The 20,988-nt window shown below is 49.2% G+C and overlaps 1 protein-coding gene across 1 annotated transcript; it reads left to right on the forward strand.

Moving 5' to 3' along the window:
• The first annotated feature begins 4,292 nt into the window (after nt 1-4,292).
• On the forward strand, nt 4,293-19,616 carry LOC144265647 (potassium channel, subfamily K, member 16-like). The gene is made up of 5 exons (XM_077818455.1): nt 4,293-4,487; nt 7,772-7,892; nt 11,438-11,604; nt 13,329-13,497; nt 19,291-19,616. The coding sequence occupies exons 1-5, from the start codon at nt 4,293-4,295 to the stop codon at nt 19,614-19,616; spliced, it is 978 nt and encodes a 325-aa protein (XP_077674581.1).
• Nucleotides 19,617-20,988: the final 1,372 nt, after the last annotated feature.

Genomic DNA, 20,988 nt, shown 5'->3' on the forward strand with positions numbered 1-20,988 from the left:
AGACGCTGCACAGAATGCTGCTGGGAGAAGCAAATCATCACACGTTTGGCTTTGGAAACATTGTTTTCCAGATCACTACTTATGAATCAATCACGTCCCATGTGAATATTGCTTTGCCAGCCAATAATAGCAGCAGCAGGATTAGCAACTAATTTTGTCCTTCATCTAATAATACACCATCTTCAGGAAACATTCCTCCTCTGATGGTGTAAAAAAAGAGCATCATGGGAGTGAAATGCATTAAGAAATAATAGGCCTAAAGCAAACCGTCAGGGCGACCAGATATCACTGGCTATTTAGAGAACACCTCGCCGGTTGTGTTAAGTGAATAAGTCTTTTGCCAAGCCAGCTCCGAGCTGGAGTACTTTCAAAACCTTAAAAACAGCTGCTATAATACTGTGGGTCTGATCTATTGAGAGAGAGAGAGATTCCCACTAAAATCAATGGGAGTTTTGCCTGCGTAAAGTCTGGAATTGGGCCCACAGACTCTGATTCAACAAAGAACTTAAGTTTAAGCACATGCAGAGTTCAAAGGGACTTCAATGTGTTTTAAAGCTAAGCCCCTGCTTAAGTGTTTTGCTGAATCGGGATGGATCTAGGCATGTGCTTAAAGCTGAGCATGTGCTGAAGTAGCTGAATCAGAGTCATCATAAAGCTGGGGTTCTGGGCAGGGTAGGAGAATAGGAAAGGTTGGTGAAAGAACCCAGCTAGAAGAGAATAGGGTGCAAGGTGAAGAGGGGATCCCCGGTAGGTTTTTAACAGAAGACGTTGTCTCCAGGAGGCCCAAAGGTCACCCGGCCATCTCTAACATGGGGAATGCACAGCACAGGTGCCCAGGTACTCGGGAACAGAGCAGGGCTGGATGAATCTTTTGTGGGCCTGGCACCAAACATATTTGTGGGCCCCCCTGGGGGCAGTGGAGCATGGTGTGGGGAGGTCGGTCCCCAGAGCGAGGGGCCGTCCAGGGGAATGGGGCATGGCGTGGCGGGGGCAGTCCCACTCCGCCCAGCACGAGGGCACTGTTTACAAACTGGCAGACGCTAGATGGACACTGGCCCCCGGCCCTGTTCTGCGCATGTGCCCCTTCCCTTTGGGGGCGGGTCCATGCCACGCCTCATAGGCCCCCCCACCCAGCACCCCCCAGCCCTGCTATGTCCAGCACTCGCGCCCCACAAATGCACAGTGCCCTGCACACCAGCACCCCTGCCCAGAGCCTCCTGCCCACAGCTCCCCCACAACTGCCCAGAACCCCACACAGAACCTCCACTCCCTAGCACCCCAACGCACACAGATCTCCCCCACCCCCACTGCCCTTCCCCACAGCCCCACCACAACTACACAGCACCCCTCTAACAGACCCCTACCGCCTAGCATCCCAAAACACACAAACCTCCCCCACTGCCCAGCATACCCCGCCACAGACCCACTCCCCCATGCCCTGCCCCCTGGCCCTGCTGAGCCAGTGCAGAGCAGGGATCCCCCATCCCAGCACAGTGCGAGGGGGCAGGACAGCTGAAGCTCGGGAGCACAGAGTGGCCCCGTCTCCCAGGGCCCCACCCAACCCTACCCGCCTGGTGCTGGTGGTGCCCGTGACGGAGGAGGCATTTCCTTGCATGGGTGTGGGGGGAGGCAGGCGCCAACTTCCCCAGCCTGCTGCTCTTGCGCAAAGTGGCAGGGAGAGGACTGCCCCCGGGGAGCGGACGGTCACAGGTCGGCAGGGCTGGGGGCTCCTCTCCGCCCTCAGCTCCGCTGGCGGCTGCCTGCTGGTGATGGGGGCAGAGAGGAGCCCTCAGCTGGCTGCCATGCCGGCTGATAGGAGCAAGCAGTGGGCAGGCGGGAGCAGCCAAGGGGCAGGGAGGAGCCGGAGAGCGGGGCCGGGGGTTGAAAGGAGCCCTGGGCCAGCAGTCCAGCCGGCTAAAATGAGCGAGCAGTGGGGGTGGAGGAGTTGGGGGGTAGAGAGGAGCCAGCTGCTCCGAGCACAGCGCAAGTGGAGTGGGCCAGGCCAGGGCCTGTTTTGAGCGTGGGCCCAGCACCATGGTGCCATTGTAAACCCGGTACTGGAACGGAGTGCAATGAGAAAGCTAGAAACACTGATACGCAGAGCTAGGGTATGTCTACACTGCCTTGTAAATCTGGGGCTGTGGGAGCCGCACTTGTTTCCAAGCCCACGTTCGAGCATTCACAGTGCGTTGTAAACCTGGGCTTAAAATTGCTGGACCCAGGTCTCAGAGACATGCTAACACATTCATACTGCACTACACAGACCTCCTGACTTGGGTCTGTGGCTTGAGCTACTTCCACACTGGGAAGCCCCACCCAGGCACAGACCCCTAAATTCTGCTGCTGTTCCCCCAAAAACCTTTCACAGAAGCACCATGCCACATCACCAACTCTCACAATTTTATCATGAGTCCCATGCCATTTGGTGCTTTTCTTAAAGCCTCAGCTCCTGGAGTCATGTGATTACATGAGAATCTCAGCTTTCATTTGAAATAAAAATTTACGTTTCTAGCCCTCCAGGCTTCGGAAGAAAAGCCAGAAAATGTGACCCCTTAAAGGTTCAAAAACAAGATGACAAATAAAAAAGAGAGGGGCTTGGACCTTTGTCACAGCAGGACTCGGACTCAACCCCCACCTCCTGCCCGCCTCCAGGTGGGTCCATGGGTCCAGGTCCGAAGGGCTTTCTGACCCAGTCAGAAAGATTTGTGTGTGGATGGTCGGGCTTAAACTTGAGTCTGATCCTGAGTTACCAGTGCAGCGTGACCATGCCTTCACATGGCACTCAGTCGAGTGCAAAAGGCAGGGCAGGGAGCACTCTGCTATGAGTTGGTGTGAATGTCTATGTACGGGGCTGAAACATCTTGTAGTTCTGTGGGGTAAAACATAAATGAAGGTGCTGCACAATAGCGAGATTAGAAGGGTTCAGAGGGACATAATTTCAAGGTCTTGTATGTGAACAAGACACACAGAGCAGCAGGGCCATCTGTGGCATTCCAGGAAGCCCACTGCTCTGGGGACAGGGCCACTGCCTCCTTCACCCCCCTTGTTGGGACTCTTCATCTGCCCCCAAGCCTCTGTGAAGTCACTGATGTAATCACCTACTGCTGGCAAGGCTGCGTAGCTAGGGAAGTGCTGGAGATTGGGCTTGTGGACATAATTTCTGAGGAGGTCTGACTGAGCTAACATCAATTGGCTGAGTGGAGACTCTGTTACATGCTAGTTCTCCTCGAAACAAATGGGGAGATGGCCAGGAGCACCATGCGAACGTAGGGCAGGTCCTAATATGTAACACACGGGCAAAGTGCGTGTCATATCCCCCTCTAACAGATGGCCCACAGACAATAACAGCCAGGTACTGCTCCCAATGAAAGGAATACCTGGTTTAGCTCATGTGGCATAGATTTGGGGGGAGGGATAGCTCAGTGGTTTGAGCATTGGCCTGCTAAACCCAGAGTTGTGAGCTCAATCCTTGAGGGGGCCATCTAGGGATCTGGGGCAAAAATTGGGGATTGGTCCTGCTTTGAGCAGGGGGTTAGACTGGATGACCTCCTGAGGTCCCTTCCAACCCTGATATTCTATGTCCTTTTGGGGATGAAGGCCGTACTTTCTTTTCCCCGCTCGGAGCCTGTGGTGGTGAGATCATTACAAAGTGACTGCCAGGCTGGGGATTTGAGCTCTGCTTGACTTCAGACAGTTGGGACGAGCTTCTCCTGACAGCCAGTTTGTTACGTCATGTCCCACAATCAGGCTTCCCCATCACCAAGCATCTCCCTTTGGCCACAGGGTCTGGTGTTGTGGAAACTCAGGCTTGTGCGGCAGTGTTTTGATCAACAGCTCACCGAACCGAAGTACGTGGAGTGAGAACCTTGTAGTCTCAACAAGGTCAAAGACAATTCCCATGAGGTGCAACGCATTGATCTATTATTGTGGGTATTGTTTTCACCTGCTCCCTTTCCTCTCCATCCCCCCCACCTCCCCAGCACCATTTCAGCAGAAGGAGGTGGCATCCAGCCAGTCCGCTTCCTGCACTCTGACCCACTTTCTGAGAACTCAGCAAGGCAAAGTTTCACAGACTGCAGACTAGCGCTACATCAAGGGAGCTGGAGATTTTCTCTCCCCCTAAATGGTTTCAACAGCTTGCTGTCTGTGTCTGCGTGTGATCCCCAGGGAAACTCTCGCGGCTGGGCGGGGCCCGGACTCCCGGGCTCTGATCTACGGGGAGTTTACATTAGAGAGTTATGTGCAAATAGAGACCATTCCCCATCCTCCCTCACATTTGCCTGCAGAGCACCATGTGCGGTGGCACAATCCACACCGGTTTGCTGGTGGTCAGCTACGCCACCTACCTACTCTTGGGTACAATCGGATTCTGGGCTCTGGAGAAGAATGCCGAGAAAGAACTGAAAATGGCAGTAATCCAAATGAAGGAGGCGTTCCTGCAGAACTTCACCCACCTCACTGTGGCAGAGGTTGAGCAGTTTGTGAAGGTAAGGGATGCTGCGGCAGCGTAGGCTGGTGGCCTTTCTGGCCGTCCATGCAATCCAGCCTCTGCTTTTCACTTATGTGGTGTTTTCTGTGCCGCATGCAGGTAACGAGTGTTGTGCCTTTTCTTGTGCATCCGTTGGGGAGATTTAATTTAACCACTGATGGGTGAATCCTGAGCCCAGCGTACAGTCTGCGTAGACAGGCCAGACACTGGGCAGCTGGCCAGAGCAGCAACGGCTCCCGTCCCCAGAAGGACTGGGGCATCTGCATAGCAGTGGCTTCTCTGACCCCATTCTTACAGGGGCCTGCTCCCACCCACCCCTGGGCATGCTGCCATGCACAAAAAGCTGGGCTCGCAGCCCCAGCATGGATCCCTAAATTCTGCTGCGGCTCCCCACAAAACCTTCCACAGAAGCACCACCCCGCATCACCAACTCTCACAATTTTATCATGAATCCCGTGCTATTTGGTGCATTTCTTAAAGCCCCAGTCCTGGAGTCATGTGATTACATGAGAATCTCAGCTTTCATTTGAAATAAAAATGTAAGTTTCTAGCCCTCCAGGCTTGGGAAGAAAAGCCAGAAAATGTGACCCCTTAAAGGTTCAAAACGAAGACGACAAATAAAAACAAATAAAAACCACCTCTGCCATTCCTGACTCTCGGGGACAGGGGAGCGAAGCCATGGTGTGAGATCATTCTGGTGCAATTGATTGGATCTTGTGTCTAGCCTCTGGCCAGTCTCATCTCTGGAATGTATCTAGGCTTGTGTCTGTATCAAATCAGTCATAGAGCAAGTTGTCCAGCCCTGCTTCCCAAAGCTGCTAAGGGCAGGCTCAGCTAGAGGCAGCTTTTGTTTAAAGCTTTATCTTAAAAGATGCACCTCACTTAGCATTAGAACAGAGAAAGACGGAAGGTGTCAGAAAACTCATCTTTGAAAATATCCTGTGTGTGTTTCACGGGGGGGAGGGGGATATTCATGGAACCATAGAAATGTAGGGCTGGAGCTTTCTGGGACCTCAAGAGGTCATCTAAGCTATCCCTCTGCACTGAGGCAGGACCAACTAAACCGCTTAGACCATCCCTGACAGGGGTTTGTCCAACCTGTTCTTCAAAAAACCCTCCAATGACAGGGATTCCACAGCCTCCATGGGAAGCCTATTCTAGAACTTAACCATCGTTACAGCTAGAAAGTTTTCCCTAATATCTAACCTAAAACTCTCTCGCTGCAGATTAAGCCCATTCCTTCTTGTCCTACCTTCAGCGGACATGGAGAACAATTAATAACGGGATAGTATGACACACTTTGGGCTAGTCTCCAATTGCGATTACACCACTGTACATCTAGATACATTTCACCAAAGTCAATGGCGTTCCTCTGGATTTATATTGGGGTAAAAAAGCAGAATCTGGCCTTAAAATAAAATTTTGCTAAGTGGATATCATACAGAGCCAAATGTGTCCCTGATGTAAGCTCATGTATGTCAAAGTAGGAATTAAATTGAGCCTTTCTGTTGCTTTGTCAGGTAGGGGATTGCAAAATACGTTTGAAGAGTGGTGTATATTGATTTGCATGAATACAGAGGTTACTAGCTTTCTGTTTGTATGGATGCCCTAAGAATAAAGTATATTATTGTTGTTACTTTATGACTAGGAGAACCTTTTCCTTCCTAAGTATTTTTGAATGAACAAGAGATACAATTTCCATATTCTGCTCTCATACCCATGTCCGCACACAACTGAGTTCAGTGGGACTGCTTGGATATAACAGTGCACAGAATTTAACAGAGTGGCCCTGAGTCTCACTGATGATGCAGTGGTCTTATTTCATTCTGGTGGTGCACAGCAACCATAAAGCTGGCTTAGTTCTCCTTCAGATTCTCGGTGTACAATGGGAATCCCTAAATGACATAGGCCTAGCAGAACAGCTCTGCACTTCCTAGCATAGAATTGTGGCTGGATGAGAGGAGCAAGGCCAGAGAGTTTGCTCTGGCAATCCTGGGTTGCTGGAACTGCCCTTTTGGGCCACTGGCAGCTAGGCATAACTTAGAGCAGTTTTGAGGCTGTTCTAAGTTTCGCCATGGCCTGAATTGGACATAAGCTGGGGCCATGATCAGGGATCCACAAACGTGGCATAAAGCCACCTTTATTTCTGGTCCTGGCCTGGGAGCAGCTCAGCTGAATCAGAAAATCGGGGTCAGTATATTTTGCATCTGCCTGTGTTGTTTTGCATTGGCCCAGGATATTTTACAGGCCCAAAGTGAGGATTTCTCGTTACATGTTGTTTCGTTTTAAATGATCAGGGTTGGTGTTTGAAAACCTGGCTGTACACTTAAAGGATTCACAGTGTTCAAATTTATCTTCACAAAATAGAGTATGTTTGCAGGCAGGTTATTTACAAATAGTAAGTAAAATGTAAACCTGGGAGATCACATGAAAAAAACCTCACGTTCAGGAGAAATCCCATGTGATAAATTCTCTCCCTTTATTTTTCTAGTGTGAAAGTCAACAAGGTTTCCAAAGCGCTGGTGAGCCTTGAACCATAATTGTCATCACCCTATGGTTTTAACAACTGCTGTCTCCATTTCTTTTGGCAGACTAGCTACAATCCCTAATGAGTACTGAACAGTTAGAATCTGGAAGGGAGGGAAAACATACAGCTAGTAGGGCATCAATTTTTTTTTTTTTTTTGCTTTGTTCTCCTAAAATAAAGTCAAAGAATTCAGAGGAATGATTGAGGTGCTGGGGAGTGTTCCTTACAATTGCACCATGGAGAACCATATCTCCCAAACTGCCAGGGCCCAGCTATGGGGCACAAGGAGGAAGAACCAACCAAAGAGACCAAGGGATGGAAAATAACAGGGCAGTAATGTAAAAATGCAGCAGGTTGAATTGCTTTAGCCTACACAAACCTTTTACATGATTCTGCATTTCTGATGCAAATAATTTAGGATAAAACACTATAATGCTAGGTCAGTGGCAGTAAACTTAGTTCTAAAAAACCCAAGTGATCTCTCATAGGGCCCATTCCAGCTCCCACCTAAATGATCAGGTAAGTACATGGCACTATCTGAAATGCTGATTGGTTGCTGGTGAGTCGGTGGCCTCCTTGGAAGCAGGAGTGCTACTCGTACTGGCAGCAGAGTTTGCCTATAACTTTGCATACTGATGCATACGATCTATGGATACTCACAGGAAAAGGGTCGTGGCGGGCTGATTCCTCTGTTTTATCACAATGGACTGTGAGAACAGGGAGGTGTTCATATCAAACATGGGTTTCGCTCGCAGAACCTGACTGACGCTGTGCAGAGAGGAATATATCCCGTCGGAAACGAATCACAGACTGAGGTCAGCAACTGGGATTTGAGTAACTCCTTCTTCTTTGTGGGCGCAGTGGTATCCACCATAGGTAGGTTTGGTGCTTTTTTCCCCTCTGCCAAATATAGTTATTATTGCTCTAAGTGACTGTGCTTTAGACGAATTCAGACTGGAAATAAAACATATGTTTTTAACAGTGAGAGTAATTAATCATTGGAACAATTTACCCAGGGTGGCGGTGGATTCTCCATCAGTGACAATTTTACAATCAAAACGGGATGTTTTTCGAAAAGCTCTGCTCTAGGGATTATTTTGGGGACGTTCTCTGGCCTGTGCTACACAGGCAGATGATCACGATAGATTATCATGGCCTTGCAAGCCATGGCTATGAATTACCGCTTTTCATGGGCCAGGATGAGAAGCAGCAACTGACTTGGCCTTGAGGCCTTACAGCTGCACAATTCATCGTTCACAGTATTATTTTAGTTTATAACGTGACAACGACCTTTTACATCTCAACCTCCCCTTCCCTCTCTGTCTGTTTCTTTCTAGCCATAGAATCATCTGTTAAAACCTTAGCTGAGCCGCCAGTCATGGGTGGAAGATGGACTTGACTTTCCCTGGTTTTCATTGTTAGGTCAAACTAACTGTAAATCTTTTCCAAGGCAGCTGTAAGGCAACAAAGAATGATAGGAAACAACTGAACGCAGCTGGGCTGTAGAAGGCCATTACTATAGTACATACTGCACCAGCATACCCACAATTTTCACTGCTGCCAGGAGAAAAGATGGGGGAGGGACAAGGTGAATACCATCATGGCCAATTCAAGCACAGTGTTGTCCTTAAAGCTAACAGAAATTGAGGCTGCTGGACTTGGAGACAAAAAACAAATAGTGTCCAAAATCGCATGTGGCCGAGAGGTTTCCACCAACCTGGTAGAACCATCTTGTGACCCAGGGTATCACAGACAGTTAGAGAGAGAGGCCTGGTCAGTGCTTAACTAGGAAGTAGGGATGTAAAAGGTTAAACGGTTAACCGGGTAAGCATTAGGCTTACTGTTAATGGACCTTAACGGTTAACCCGGCCGGAGGGGCCCCAGCCCCGGTTGCACTGGGCTGGCAGGAGGAACCCTGGCCGTACTGGTCGGCTAGAGGGACTCCAGCCCTGTCCACGCCGGGCCAGCCAGCCAGCAGGACCCCAGCCTCAGCCAGACCAGAGCAGACCAGGCACCAGCTGGCCACAGGGACCCCAGCCCTGGCTGCCCTGAGCTGGCTGGCCGGAGGGTCCCCAGCCCCAACCTCTGCCCTGCCAGGCTGGCTGGAGTGACCTTGGTTAACAGTTAACCAGTTAAACAATACAATTTTAATCGTTTAACTGGTTAACTTTTTTAACCGATGTTTACATCCTTATTACGAAGGTGTTTGATCTGGATGAAAGAGGCCAAAAGAGGCCAAAAGTGCAGTGAGATGAAGACAAATAGCTCTGTCTCATCCAAACGGAGAATGCAACAACCTTCTGGTAACACAGGCAGACAATAGTGAAAGTTCCCATGGCCTAAAGGCCAATGAACTAGGGCACTGTCTTATTTTCTTTCCCCTGTAAATAGGACCATCGTATTATCAGTCAGAGATTGCCTTGTGCTGGAACAGCGCCACTTCTCAGGGACACTGACACACTAAGGACACAAACAAAACCTGGGACTATCCCTATATGACACACGCCTTGCAGCAGCTGAATGGCTATGGGGGAGGGGACATGCTACAGTAAATTCTTAGAGTTATGCAGCCATTGTCTCATTTCTCAGGTATTGCTCCCCTTTAAAAACACCTGATAGCAAATTCAACCCTGGTGTAAAGAAATTCTTTATCTTTAAAGGCCTGGTCTACACACCGATTTCATACCGGTACAACTATGTCAGGAAGGTGTGGGGTTTTTTTTTTTAAACGGATGTAGTTATAGCAGTACAAACCCGCGTGTGGATACACTTATACTGGTATAACAATGCCTTTCACCTGCAGAGCTTATTCCCCTTCCCGCATGGACCTGCACCGCTGTAGCGTTTCTAGTGTAGACATACCCTCATGCTGATATAACTGTGTCCACAGTAGAGGGATTGTACCACTGTAACTCAGCTGCTCAGGCCGTAGTTCATTGGATCCGAGTTAACTGGGTGGGTTTGATGCGTGGCTACGTTTGTCCACTCTTCTCCATTAGAATGGTGCTGCATTCTCGGTGACGTCAGCGGAACACCAGGAACATGTTGGATCCCAGGTGTTGCTCGCTTGTTTATATTAATGGCTGTGTGTTTATTCCCAGCAGCCCATTCCATTCCAGGCTCCGGTTCATCAGATCTCACAAGCTGAGCACGGTCAGACCCTGCCCCTTTCCCTCAAGGAAAACCCACTGTGCTACAGAATGGGATGCTGTACATTCCCTAGGTGGCATGCTTCCCTCCGACCTGTACTTGAGCCAGTACTTTAGTATGGTGCTATTGTAACCCACACACCTCCTGGGTGTGGGGTTCTGTCCCATCTAGTGGCACCGAGACCACTTAGAGAGAGAAAATGAGTCTGCTCTACAACCTTAGCTAAGAGGCTTTTAGGTCACGCGGTAGAGGCTCATGCACTAAGCTCTAGAAGCCCCAGGTTCGATCCCGCCTGCAGAAGGCTGGTGTCTGTTGGCCTTACACTTAGGCGGGGGTGGGAGGAGGCCTGTGATGTTGGAATGTCCCATTTTTCTAATGAAACTTAAGGTTAAAGTCCTGGCCATTTATAACCATTAAGGTTCTTTTGCAGAGGGTTATTAGCCCCGGTGTCCTGGCCAAATTCCACTTTCTGCCTATGTAATTGATCTCTGTGTTTTCAATTGGATATAAGAGGTGGCTGCACTTCAGTGGTGGGGGGAAGTGACACCTATACATGGCATGTTTACAATCCCTTGGGATGAAGGGCGTTGTTATAAGGTGATACTATATTATGTACAGCTGTTAAAGAGTTGGGATTCCCAGAGCCATTAAAATAAGAGGGAAGTTGTGGGACTGCAAATTTTAAGAGTCACTAAATTAAGAGAAGGCACAGGATTTTGATGCCAACTCCACATATTCCAAAATTATCAGTGGGTTTCTTAGTGCAGTGCTGTACGCTGATCCTTGAGGGATGGCGTGACAAGAAATTAGATGGGAGTTAAGATTCAGGAATGGGGCTTATCTGATCCTTGAGCGGCAAACAGCCCAAACTCCAGCATTGACGTCTTCCAGATCCCCTAACTTCTGGTTTCTTTCTTTCCATGTTGTATCTACTTGCATACTTGTAGCAGTGGATAGTGTGTTTTTGTAGATTGCTTTCAGATTATAATGTAGTTCAAATGAAGGCCAGGCTGGAGCCAAACACAGCACTCTCTGAACCCTAAGAATATGCAGAACATGTCATTTAATCAGTCTCTCTGCTTTGATTGGAAAGAGTGTGAGTCTGACTTTGGAGCACGAGGAATGCTCGTGATGTGCTAAAGCTGTGTTGGCATGAATGCAAGAAGTGGGACACGTGTGAATGTGTCTATATGTGTGACCTGATTAGAAGCCCAAGCTCTAAGGAGAAGGCTCACTGGAATGCTCCCTGTCACCTTTTTGTCTTTCAATAGGCTATGGTACCCTGTGTCCTAAAACGTCTGCTGGCCAGATCTTCTGTGTCTTTTTTGCTTCATTTGGAATCCCTTTTAATATCGTTTTCCTGCACCGGGTCAGTAAGATGCTTTCTCTGCTGTGTGAAAGGCTTGGGAGATGGCTGTATGAGAAAGGAATGAAAAAGGTACTCAGTTTCATTCTCTCCAGGATTGTTTGTATGCTGGCTATTGGGTTTTCTTCCAGATATATCTGAGTTACTTTATACGCTACTTATGCGCCCAAGCGGTGTTAGGCACTGTACAAATGCATATGAAGAGAGAGTCCCTGCTTTAAACATTTTATACTCTAAAGAGATGAGACAAGGGTGTGGGGAAAAAGACATACATGCAAAATATCTTCCACACCTACAAAAATATGAGAAATTTGAGCAAAATATCTGGGGTGATGCAAGGTGCACTGCACGGCTTGTTAGTTCCAAGATTCCAAGTACCCCACCCCTCTCCTCCTGTATCCTAATGGCCTAAACTGCCTGCTGTCACACCACGAGCCAGCCGCTCCACGGGGTCAGAGACAAAGAACGAACAGCCCACCAGAAGAGGGCCATTCTAGTCAACGTGTTGAAAGATGGGAATGGGTCTCTCGGAGTTGGAGGCAAGGGCTCTCAAGGCTGATTGTGCCCCAGAGGATAAGTCTGCATTGCAGCCGGGTGCGAGCCTTCCACCCCAGGTAGACAGGCTTGTCCTAGCAGGGCTCACACTACAACACTACAAAGAGCTGCCTGGTGGTTGTGGCACCCCAGTGGAGGCTCAGGCTAGCCACCCGGGCTCAAGCCTGCCCCACCCCCCTCGTCAGAGCTCAGGTGGCCAGCCTGAGCCTCTGCCGGGGCAGCAATGCCCACCCAGTGATTTTAGCATGTTAGCCCAAGCTCCGCTACCACAAGGAGGCTCGATCCCAGCTGCAGTGTAGACATACCCAGAGTCTCTAGCAGCTCCTATTGCTCTCCCCGCTGCTTTTGAGGTGGTGGGAGTTATTCTTCTGGGGCTAATGAGTAATCTGAGTTCTCCCATAAAAAGCGGTATCAGCGCTAAAGCCAATTCCCTTCATCCTTCAAACAGATACACCTCCCTCCCCAGGCCTGCAAAAATTCCATAGACATGGAATGGAAGGATTGCACCAACCAGGGATCTGGGGAGTACACAGCTCACCTCGCTCTCTCCAGTGTGGGTACCACGGTTGTCCGGTTTCCTTTCCTTTAGCCCAATTTCTACTTGTAAATGTCATACCTACAAAAAGAAAAGAGAAATTTTAGCATATACCAAACCCAGCGAGGCCCCCCCATTCTTGACTGCAAAGAGAAGGGATGGTGGCGAAGCTGCTGCACTGTCTCTCCACCACCAGAAGTTCCCCCAGCCTCGGGGTGCTCCCCCAATGGAAAGCCAGCGTCACCCAGTCCAGGGTCTGGGCCTTAGTGACAGTTATTTGGGCTGGTTGGAAATTTTCCATGGAAAATTTAAATTTTTTTGGGTCAAACAACTGAACACCCAGAATCCAACTAAATCTGAAATATTTTGGCTGAAAACAAACATTTTGATTCTGAAATGTCAGCACGGTGCCTCATGGGAGTTGTAGTTCAAGTGTTTCATGCTGTCATTCATCTCTGGGGCTGGACTTCATCTCCCATGATGCACCGTGGCTGTGAAATGGCTATAATAGGTGACCTCTCCTCACCAGAGAGTGAGGCCATGGTGCCTCATGGGAAATATAGTCCTTTTGTGTGACTGTGTCAACCTTTAACTCCTGCAGACCTGGGAGAAATTCCTGTCCAGCTATTCATCCAAAATACTCACGTTGTGTAGGATTTCCTCATGTGTCCAAGTGGACCGCAATTTGTGTTGGTTTATTTTTCAGAAGAAGATCAAGTTTCTGACCCTTCTCTTCTTCCTGGTAATGGGCATTCTAGTGTTCCTGTGTCTGCCGTCATTTGTCTTCCAGGTGGTAGAGGGCTGGTCCTACAGTGAAGGAGTTTATTTTGCATTTATCACCCTGAGCACCATTGGCTTTGGAGACTACGTAGTAGGTAAAGATAACAGTACTTCTCTCTGAATTAAAAGGTGGCAGAATTACCATGGTCATGACTAAAAGGAGATGGGACAAAGCACAAGCGAATGCACATTAGGAAGCAATGCTGCATTCAGTGGTCTTTCCCAGCTCTAGCTTTTGTAATTCTAGGAGGAATGACCAGTTTCCTGGGGGTAGCCCAGAATGGCTCAGGGTGCCCAAATGCCTAGACACTATGAAACATGGTGCTTTATCCATAGAACAAAAAGATGCAATGGTTGGCGGGGGGAGGAAGTTGGGGAGCAAGAAAGGAGACTCGGGGGTGTCCCAACTATAAAATCTTACGTGCATATCTGACTCATGTGTTTTAGTTAGTGAAGAAATAATCAGGGCTTGTTTTAAAATGCCTAATTTTTAAGCAACGTTCTTCACAGCTTCAGTTTTTGACGAAGAGTGAGCAATAGAAAGCTTATCCTGGGGATGGAGACCTATTCCTCCACTAACATGAGTCACCATAGAAATTAACTCCTGGGATCCCCTATGCGTCATTAGACCCTCCTGGACATCACACAAGTTCAAAAGTTCTCCTGAAGTTAAACCCTATAAAACACAGCCTCGCTAGGCAAAGTCATTCTACAAACACCTTCAGGTATTTCTCGCCAAAATATTCTCTCTCTGTTTGCTTTTGGAATGAACCCCTCAAGAGGCCCCGCACAAGAGAACTCCAGAGTCCAAACCACTGTCAGCAGAAATGATCCAATATTTGGATTTTGTCAAAGTGAACAGATTCCTCCACAGTGCCTGTCCTGGTAATATGTTGGCAACCAGACGTCCTCTCCACAGAGAAATGACAAGGAAACAGCATTTGCATTGGTACTAGAAGATCTGTGGCTTAAGTGCATTGAGTCTGGAGGTCTCACTCCAGTTCTCAGTGGACAGGCCATTCACAGCACAAAAAGACCACCTCTGCCGGCAAGCTTAAATTCAGCCAAGAACTGAAGGGCATGGAGACTGACTGTCTTTCCTTCTCACCCATTGTGAGGACTCCCTCCAGGTCAGGGCTGAGGTGTGTTGGCAGAATGGTGTGGGGAAACTTGCACTGACATTGCCTATATTCTACCTCTTTTGTGAGTAAATAAACTCCTGTCTCTGGGGCTGACAATCCAGCTTCTTTCACAAGCCCTTAATTCCGCGCCTCCCCCGCCCAAAAAAAAGAGAGAGAGGGAGAGGAAGAGAGAGAGAGAATTCTGATTGGAACATCAAAGTCAGTGTGGGGTTGAGAATATTCTGCACCTCACAAGATAAAGGCCTAAGGCACAGGCAGCAACAGAACTGGCTGTGACATCTGCCCCGGTCCAAATTAAATGGGTACTTTAAAATAACTGAATGCCTGGTCGAAAACGGACCCTGGCAGCTCTGGTTGGCTCCGCTGACTGGGGCATTAAAAGTCTGGTCAGCGGCGAAGCGGGGGCCCGGGGCTAAGGTAGACTCCCTACCTGCCCTGCCTCTGTGCAGCTCCCGGAAGCAGCCGCCAGGTCTATGCGGCCCCTAGGCACAGGGTGGCTCCGTGCTCTGCCCCCACCCTGTACTGGCTCCGCAGCTCCCATTGGCTGGGAACCGTGACGAATGGGAGCTGTGGGGGCAGTGCCTGCAGGTGTGAGGGCAGCGTGCGGAGCCTCCCTGGCTGTCCATGCAACTTGGGGCTGCAGGGACCTGGCAGCTGCTTCCTGGGAGTTGCGGTTAGTCGGGACCCCATACCCCAAACACCCTCCCACACCCCAACCCCCTCCCAGAGCCTGCACCCTATACCTCCCCACCCCAACTCCCTGCCCCAGCCCTGAACCTCCTCCTGCATCCCAAACCACTCATCTCCTGCCCCACCCCAGAGGCCGCACCCCCAGTCGGAGCCCTCACACACCCCCCCCGCACCCCAACCCCCTGCTCCAGCCCGGAGCCCTCTCTTGCACCCTGAACCCCTCATTTCTGGCCCTACCCAAGAGCCCACACCCGCAGCTGGAGCCCTCACCCCACTCTGTAACCCAACCCTCTGCCCCAGCCCGGAGTCCCCTCCCGCACCCAAACTCTCTCCTGGAGCTTGCACCCCCAACCCCCTGCCCCAACCCTGAGCCCCCTCCTGCACCCCAAACCCCTCATTTCTGGTCCCACCCCAGAGGCCACACCCCCAGTCGGAGCCCTCACACACACCCCCGCACCCCAACCCCCTGCTCCAGCCTGGAGCCCTCTCCCGCACCTTGAACCCCTCATTTCTGGCCCTACCCCAGAGCCTACACCCTCAGCCAGAGCCCTTATGCCCCCCCAACCCAGCCCTGAGCCCCCTCCTGCACCCCAAACCCCTCATCCCTGCCACACCAAAGCCCTCACCCCCCCTCCCCCGCATCCCAACACCCTGCCCCAGCCCGGAGTCCCCTCCCGCACCCAAACTCTCTCCTGGAGCTTGCACCCCCAACCCCCTTCCCCAGCCCTGAGCCCCCTCCTGCACCCCAAACCCCTCATTTCTCGTCCCACCCCAGAGGCCACACCCCCAGTCGGAGCCCTCACACACACCCCCACACCCCAACCCCTTGCTCCAGTCCGGAGCCCTCTCCCGCACCTTGAACCCGTCATTTCTGGCCCTACCCCAGAGCCCACACCCTCAGTCAGAGCCCTTATGCCCCCCCAACCCCCTGCCCCAGCCCTGAGCCCCCTCCTGCACCCCAAACCCCTCATCCCTGCCACACCAAAGCCCTCACCCCCCCTCCCCCACACCCCAACCCCCTGCCCCAGCCCGGAGTCCTCCTCCCGCACCCAAACTCTCTCCTGGAGCTTGCACCCCCATCCCCCTGCCCCAGCCCTGAGCCCCCTCCTTCACCCTAAATCCCGCATCCCTGCCACACCAAAGCCCTCACCCCCCCTCCCCCACACCCCAACCCCTTGCCCCAGCCCAGTGAAAGTGAGTGAGGGTGGGGGAGAGCGAGCGACTGAGGGAAGGGGGATGGAGCGAGTGGGGGCGAGAAGAAGCATGACAGGGGCAGGGCGTCAAGGAAGTTTCCCTCCATCCTGCCCCTCTCCAGTTTCATAATGGTTAGGGCTCCTCCACACCCATGCAGGCTTCCACTCCAGGGGCTACTCTTACTCTCTCCATTCCACCCACATGGAATTATCCATGAAAAATGATCCTCGGAGTAAATCCCAGTACTCAGAGCTACACTTCCCTTCTGAACAATGTTTTCAGGCAGACATCAGGGCCATAACTGCACAGCTACTTAGGACCTGGGACAAGAACAGAAAGGCAAACTTTTGCACGTTTCTCCTGCTTTGTCACACGTCTGCAGGGCCATATTTGTCCCAGAGAAAAGATAAACAGAAACTGCGATGGGCCTCCCAGGGTGCAACCTGGAACTGGGGTACTGCTGAACCCTCTGTTTTACCAATCTGGGTTCCCTCTCACATTTTGCCCTCTGAACTCTCCAGCCTGGGCTGTCTCTCACAATGCCTTACTAGTGACAAGCAGCAAGCCCCTCCAGGTGCTGTGATCACTCAGCACAACGGCATGTGGAGCCCCACACCCAGCTAGATTGCATGAATGCTCCCAGAGCCACTCATGAACTAACAAGAGAGAGGCTTCAACCAAAATACCCCCAGCTCCCCAGCCTAGGACCTGGAGCTGTACTGTCCTGACCAATATGGATTTATTACCTAGTCCACCACTTCTACAAGGAAAGTGGACATGCACCAACTCTCATTGCTGAGCTGAGATTTCTCGCCAAGCATGTCACTCAAACCACACTGTTTTAGGTAAAATAAAGAGCAGATTTATTAACTACAGAAAGATAGATTTTTAGTGATTATAAGTGATAGCAAACAGATCGAAGTAGATTACCTAGCAAATAAACAAAAACTCAATCTAAGCCTAAAATACTAGATAGGATTTGAACTAAGCAGTGTCTCACCCTGTTAGATAGTGTAAACAGTCCACATACACAGACTTCCTTCTTTCCTGCCTGGGACCAGCAATTCATCCAGTTCAGTCTTTGTTCCTCAGGTGTTTCCAGGTGTTCTCTTGTGTGGGGAGTGAGGCCAATTGGTGATCTCACATCCCCCTTTTATAGCTTCTTCCATGTGGCGGGAACCCCTTTGTTCCAAGCCAAGTTCCTAGTCCAGTTTGTGGAAAAATACAGGAACCAAAATGGAGTTCAGTATCACGTGATCTAGTCAAATGCCCTTGCATGCTTTGGTGAGTCATGGTAGCTATTATGCAGAGGCTGACTGAAGCGTCCCCAGGACAGTTCATCAGGCGAAGATAAGCTTTCCCCATGACTCACTGTCTTTGTTGATAGGCCATTCAACTAGAATAGGCCATTCACACTGCACTGGCAGACGGCAGCGCTTTAATGTGGCTGTATAATCACACCCCCACCCCCACAAGGGTAGTAGCTACCAGTGCTGGGAGCGCGGTTTCCAGGGCTGGTGCACCATCCCTTCCACTTTACAGCGCTGAAACTTGCATCGCTCAGGGAGGCGGTTTTTCACACCCCTGAGCGCGAAGGTTTCAGTGCTGTAAAGTGGCAGCGTAAACAAGGCCTAAAAATTTGCGAGTGTTACCCAAGTGCAAGCACATTTGAAATACAAATACAGTCAATACTGATAACTCCAGATACAAAAATGATACATTCATACAAATAGGATAATCATATTCAGCAAACCATAACTTCTATAGACACCTCACATGACATACCTCGTACAAGATGCATCATAATTATATAATAATCATATCATAATCATATTACTATGGTGAATATGGGGTGCAGAGTGTCGCAGATACCCAAACCCCTACCCAAATCCACCCCCTTTAATTTTGCTACAAAAATGTAGCAAAACAGCAGAGTTTTGAGTGCCAAGGTTTTCGATTCACACAATGTAAACTGCACACGGTGCAGTTACACTTACAGAGTCAAGGCCTGTTACTCTGAAGATTCCATGCTGATGTTTTGACCTTATGTGTTAGCCAAGCAGAAGTTTACATTTCAGTGAGCCGTCTTGGCTGCATTGTACTATTAAGGTTGCACGTGACTAAACAGAGTGGGAACAAAGCTTCACTTGTTGGAGGATTGCTTATGTCTGAGAAGCCAAACTAAATGACCTGTGTAGAACAGCAGGTGGAGAACTCCCAGTGATGTTAAAAGGTTTAGACTGCATGAAATACACATCAATCCAGTGGTTTCAAATGCGGAAAGTTGTGCCTTCAGTTTTCAGTATGTGGTAGAGAGTTTTCAGCAGTTGCTTTCGTTGCATTTCATTCTTTTTTAGTGGAGTAGGCCCTGCAGCAAGTAACGTATGAATTATAGGTTTCTCCTATACATGCAAGGTTCTCTGCTATTTGTGACAGCTATTTATTAGGTCACAATCACACTTTGCTAGGTAAGTCTATGGAGATGGCATAAGTTGGTAGACATGGTACATTTCAGCTACACTCCTCCAATTGCACTCTGTCCTTGTGCTTGCTACTAAAACATATCCTGGAGTATCTTAATTCTAATATAATATGGTTACATTGTGGTATATCACTGCAAATTATTGGGTTTGCCTGTGTTAGCTCCTACACACCAATCCAGTAAAGCATTTCTCCAGTGGAAAATGTAGCACAGTTCCATTCCTTTTGGAAAGATGAGGCAACGCACTACATCTTAGTGTCCTTTTCAAAGTATTCAACATGAAATATTCTGACCAATACACTAGCTCAACCAATTGTAATCAGGCAAATTGAATTCAACTTCTTAATTGATTCTTCTCTATTTTTTCTCCTTGTATTCAGGTAAACAGCCTGACAGGAATTATCCTTCCTATTACCGATCTTTGGTTGCCATTTGGATTATCTTTGGCCTGGCCTGGATTGCTCTTCTGTTCAATTTATTGACAACATTATTGGAAGACACTGAAAAAAAAATTGCTCAGGATCTTCACAAAATGAGAAAGGCAGGTAAAGACAATGAGGAAAACCAGAAAAGATATCAGCCCGCTGGATTTGTTTCTGCAGAAGAACCATCATTACTGGGTTCTGGAGGAGATGCACAGAAGACAGTGTCTCTAGCAACACATCTTGGAGATGCTAAACAAGGGGAAACTATTTTTTCCTTATAGCAAAATATTATAATCAACCACTGGGATCAGAGTTGTTTATTGCAGATTACACTGGTCCAGTATTGTAAGAACTAGACCGAAAGGAGAAAGTCCGGTGGAAATATCATTTCTCTTGATCCCACACTGAGATGTGATTTTCCCTACACTCTAGCTCAAAAGTGATACAAACCAGGAGTAACAGTGATGATAAAACTGCTCTCCCAGCTGTTTTATCTGCAGCAGACCCACGATGACATGATTTACATCATATCCCCCCCCCACACACTGTTTGCAAAATTCTGCCTGTCCCAAGTGTCAAACATTCTCTAGCTTCTTTGAGTCACTGCTAGCTGATGTAGTGCCTTTGGATAAAGATCACAAATGGCTAGATTTCAGTGGCTGCCTGATATGAACCAAAATGCCATAATGAGCTGGCTGACTTTAAAAAAGGAGTGACAAGATCAAAGGTCACATAAGAAGCAAATCACTGGGGTAGGAGAACATTATATGAGCAGGATTAGAAAAGATGTTGGTCCTGTTTGAAAATGGGTTATTCTACCTGTCTCACACAAAGCTGGGGGCGGTTCCTCCTCCCAACCCTTTGGTTTAGGAGAGCTTTACAGTTCTGGCTTACTGAGTACATCACCACTGATTTGATTCAGTTTCTTGCTGTAAAAGGAAGTGGGTGGCTTTTCATGAGGAAACGTTGCTGTTTGAAATGGAGGTGTCATCAAGCACCATGCATGCTAGATGTACACATGGGCCTACCTGGCCCATTTAGGTTCTGCAGAAGCATTTGTGCCCCTCCTGGGTGCCAGGAGAACCTTCCAAATTTGATCTGAGTCTACAGGATGCAGCCTGGTCCTCTCAAGCCTGCAAGCAAATAGTGAAAACACTGTCTTGGTGGAGTCTGGACTCCCTAACCTGCCCCGATTGAGAACAGCCACCAGACTGATTAGAAGGCCTGTCTTCCAATTTTTTAATGTTTGAGCTCCTTGAGTCTATCGGCTTAGCTTAACAAAGAGAATTGTTAAGGGATGGTGATCACAGTCCATAAGTATTGATACGGGGCACAGGAATTTGATAACAGAGGGCTCTTCAATCTAGCAGACAAAGGTATAACAAGATCCAATGGCTTGAAGTTGAAGCTAGACAAATTCAGACTAGAAATAGGGGGCAAGTTCCCTCTGTTGTGTTTACCTTGTTGTGGTGGAGGGGCTTGCATGTTCCGACGAACCCACTATGCCACCTGGAGCCTAGTGCACCTGGTAGGGTCACCCGAGGCAAATAGTTTGGGGGAGGTTCCAGCCTAAAAAGGATCCACCTCAAGACCCTCATGAAAGCCCAAAAATGACCATGCAAACCTTGCCTGGACTAGCAATACTGGGACCTT

This window comes from Eretmochelys imbricata, chromosome 6 (genome assembly GCF_965152235.1).
Source record: "Eretmochelys imbricata isolate rEreImb1 chromosome 6, rEreImb1.hap1, whole genome shotgun sequence".
Classification (NCBI taxonomy): Eukaryota; Metazoa; Chordata; order Testudines; family Cheloniidae; genus Eretmochelys; species Eretmochelys imbricata.

Coding starts and splice junctions, on each gene's coding strand:
- LOC144265647 (XM_077818455.1), top strand. CDS start 4,293: ATGTGCGGTGGCACAATCCACACCGGTTTGCTGGTGGTCAGCTACGCC. Junction 11,605..13,328: donor ATGAGAAAGGAATGAAAAAG/GTACTCAGTTTC, acceptor TTTATTTTTCAG/AAGAAGATCAAGTTTCTGAC. Junction 13,498..19,290: donor CTTTGGAGACTACGTAGTAG/GTAAAGATAACA, acceptor CCTTGTATTCAG/GTAAACAGCCTGACAGGAAT.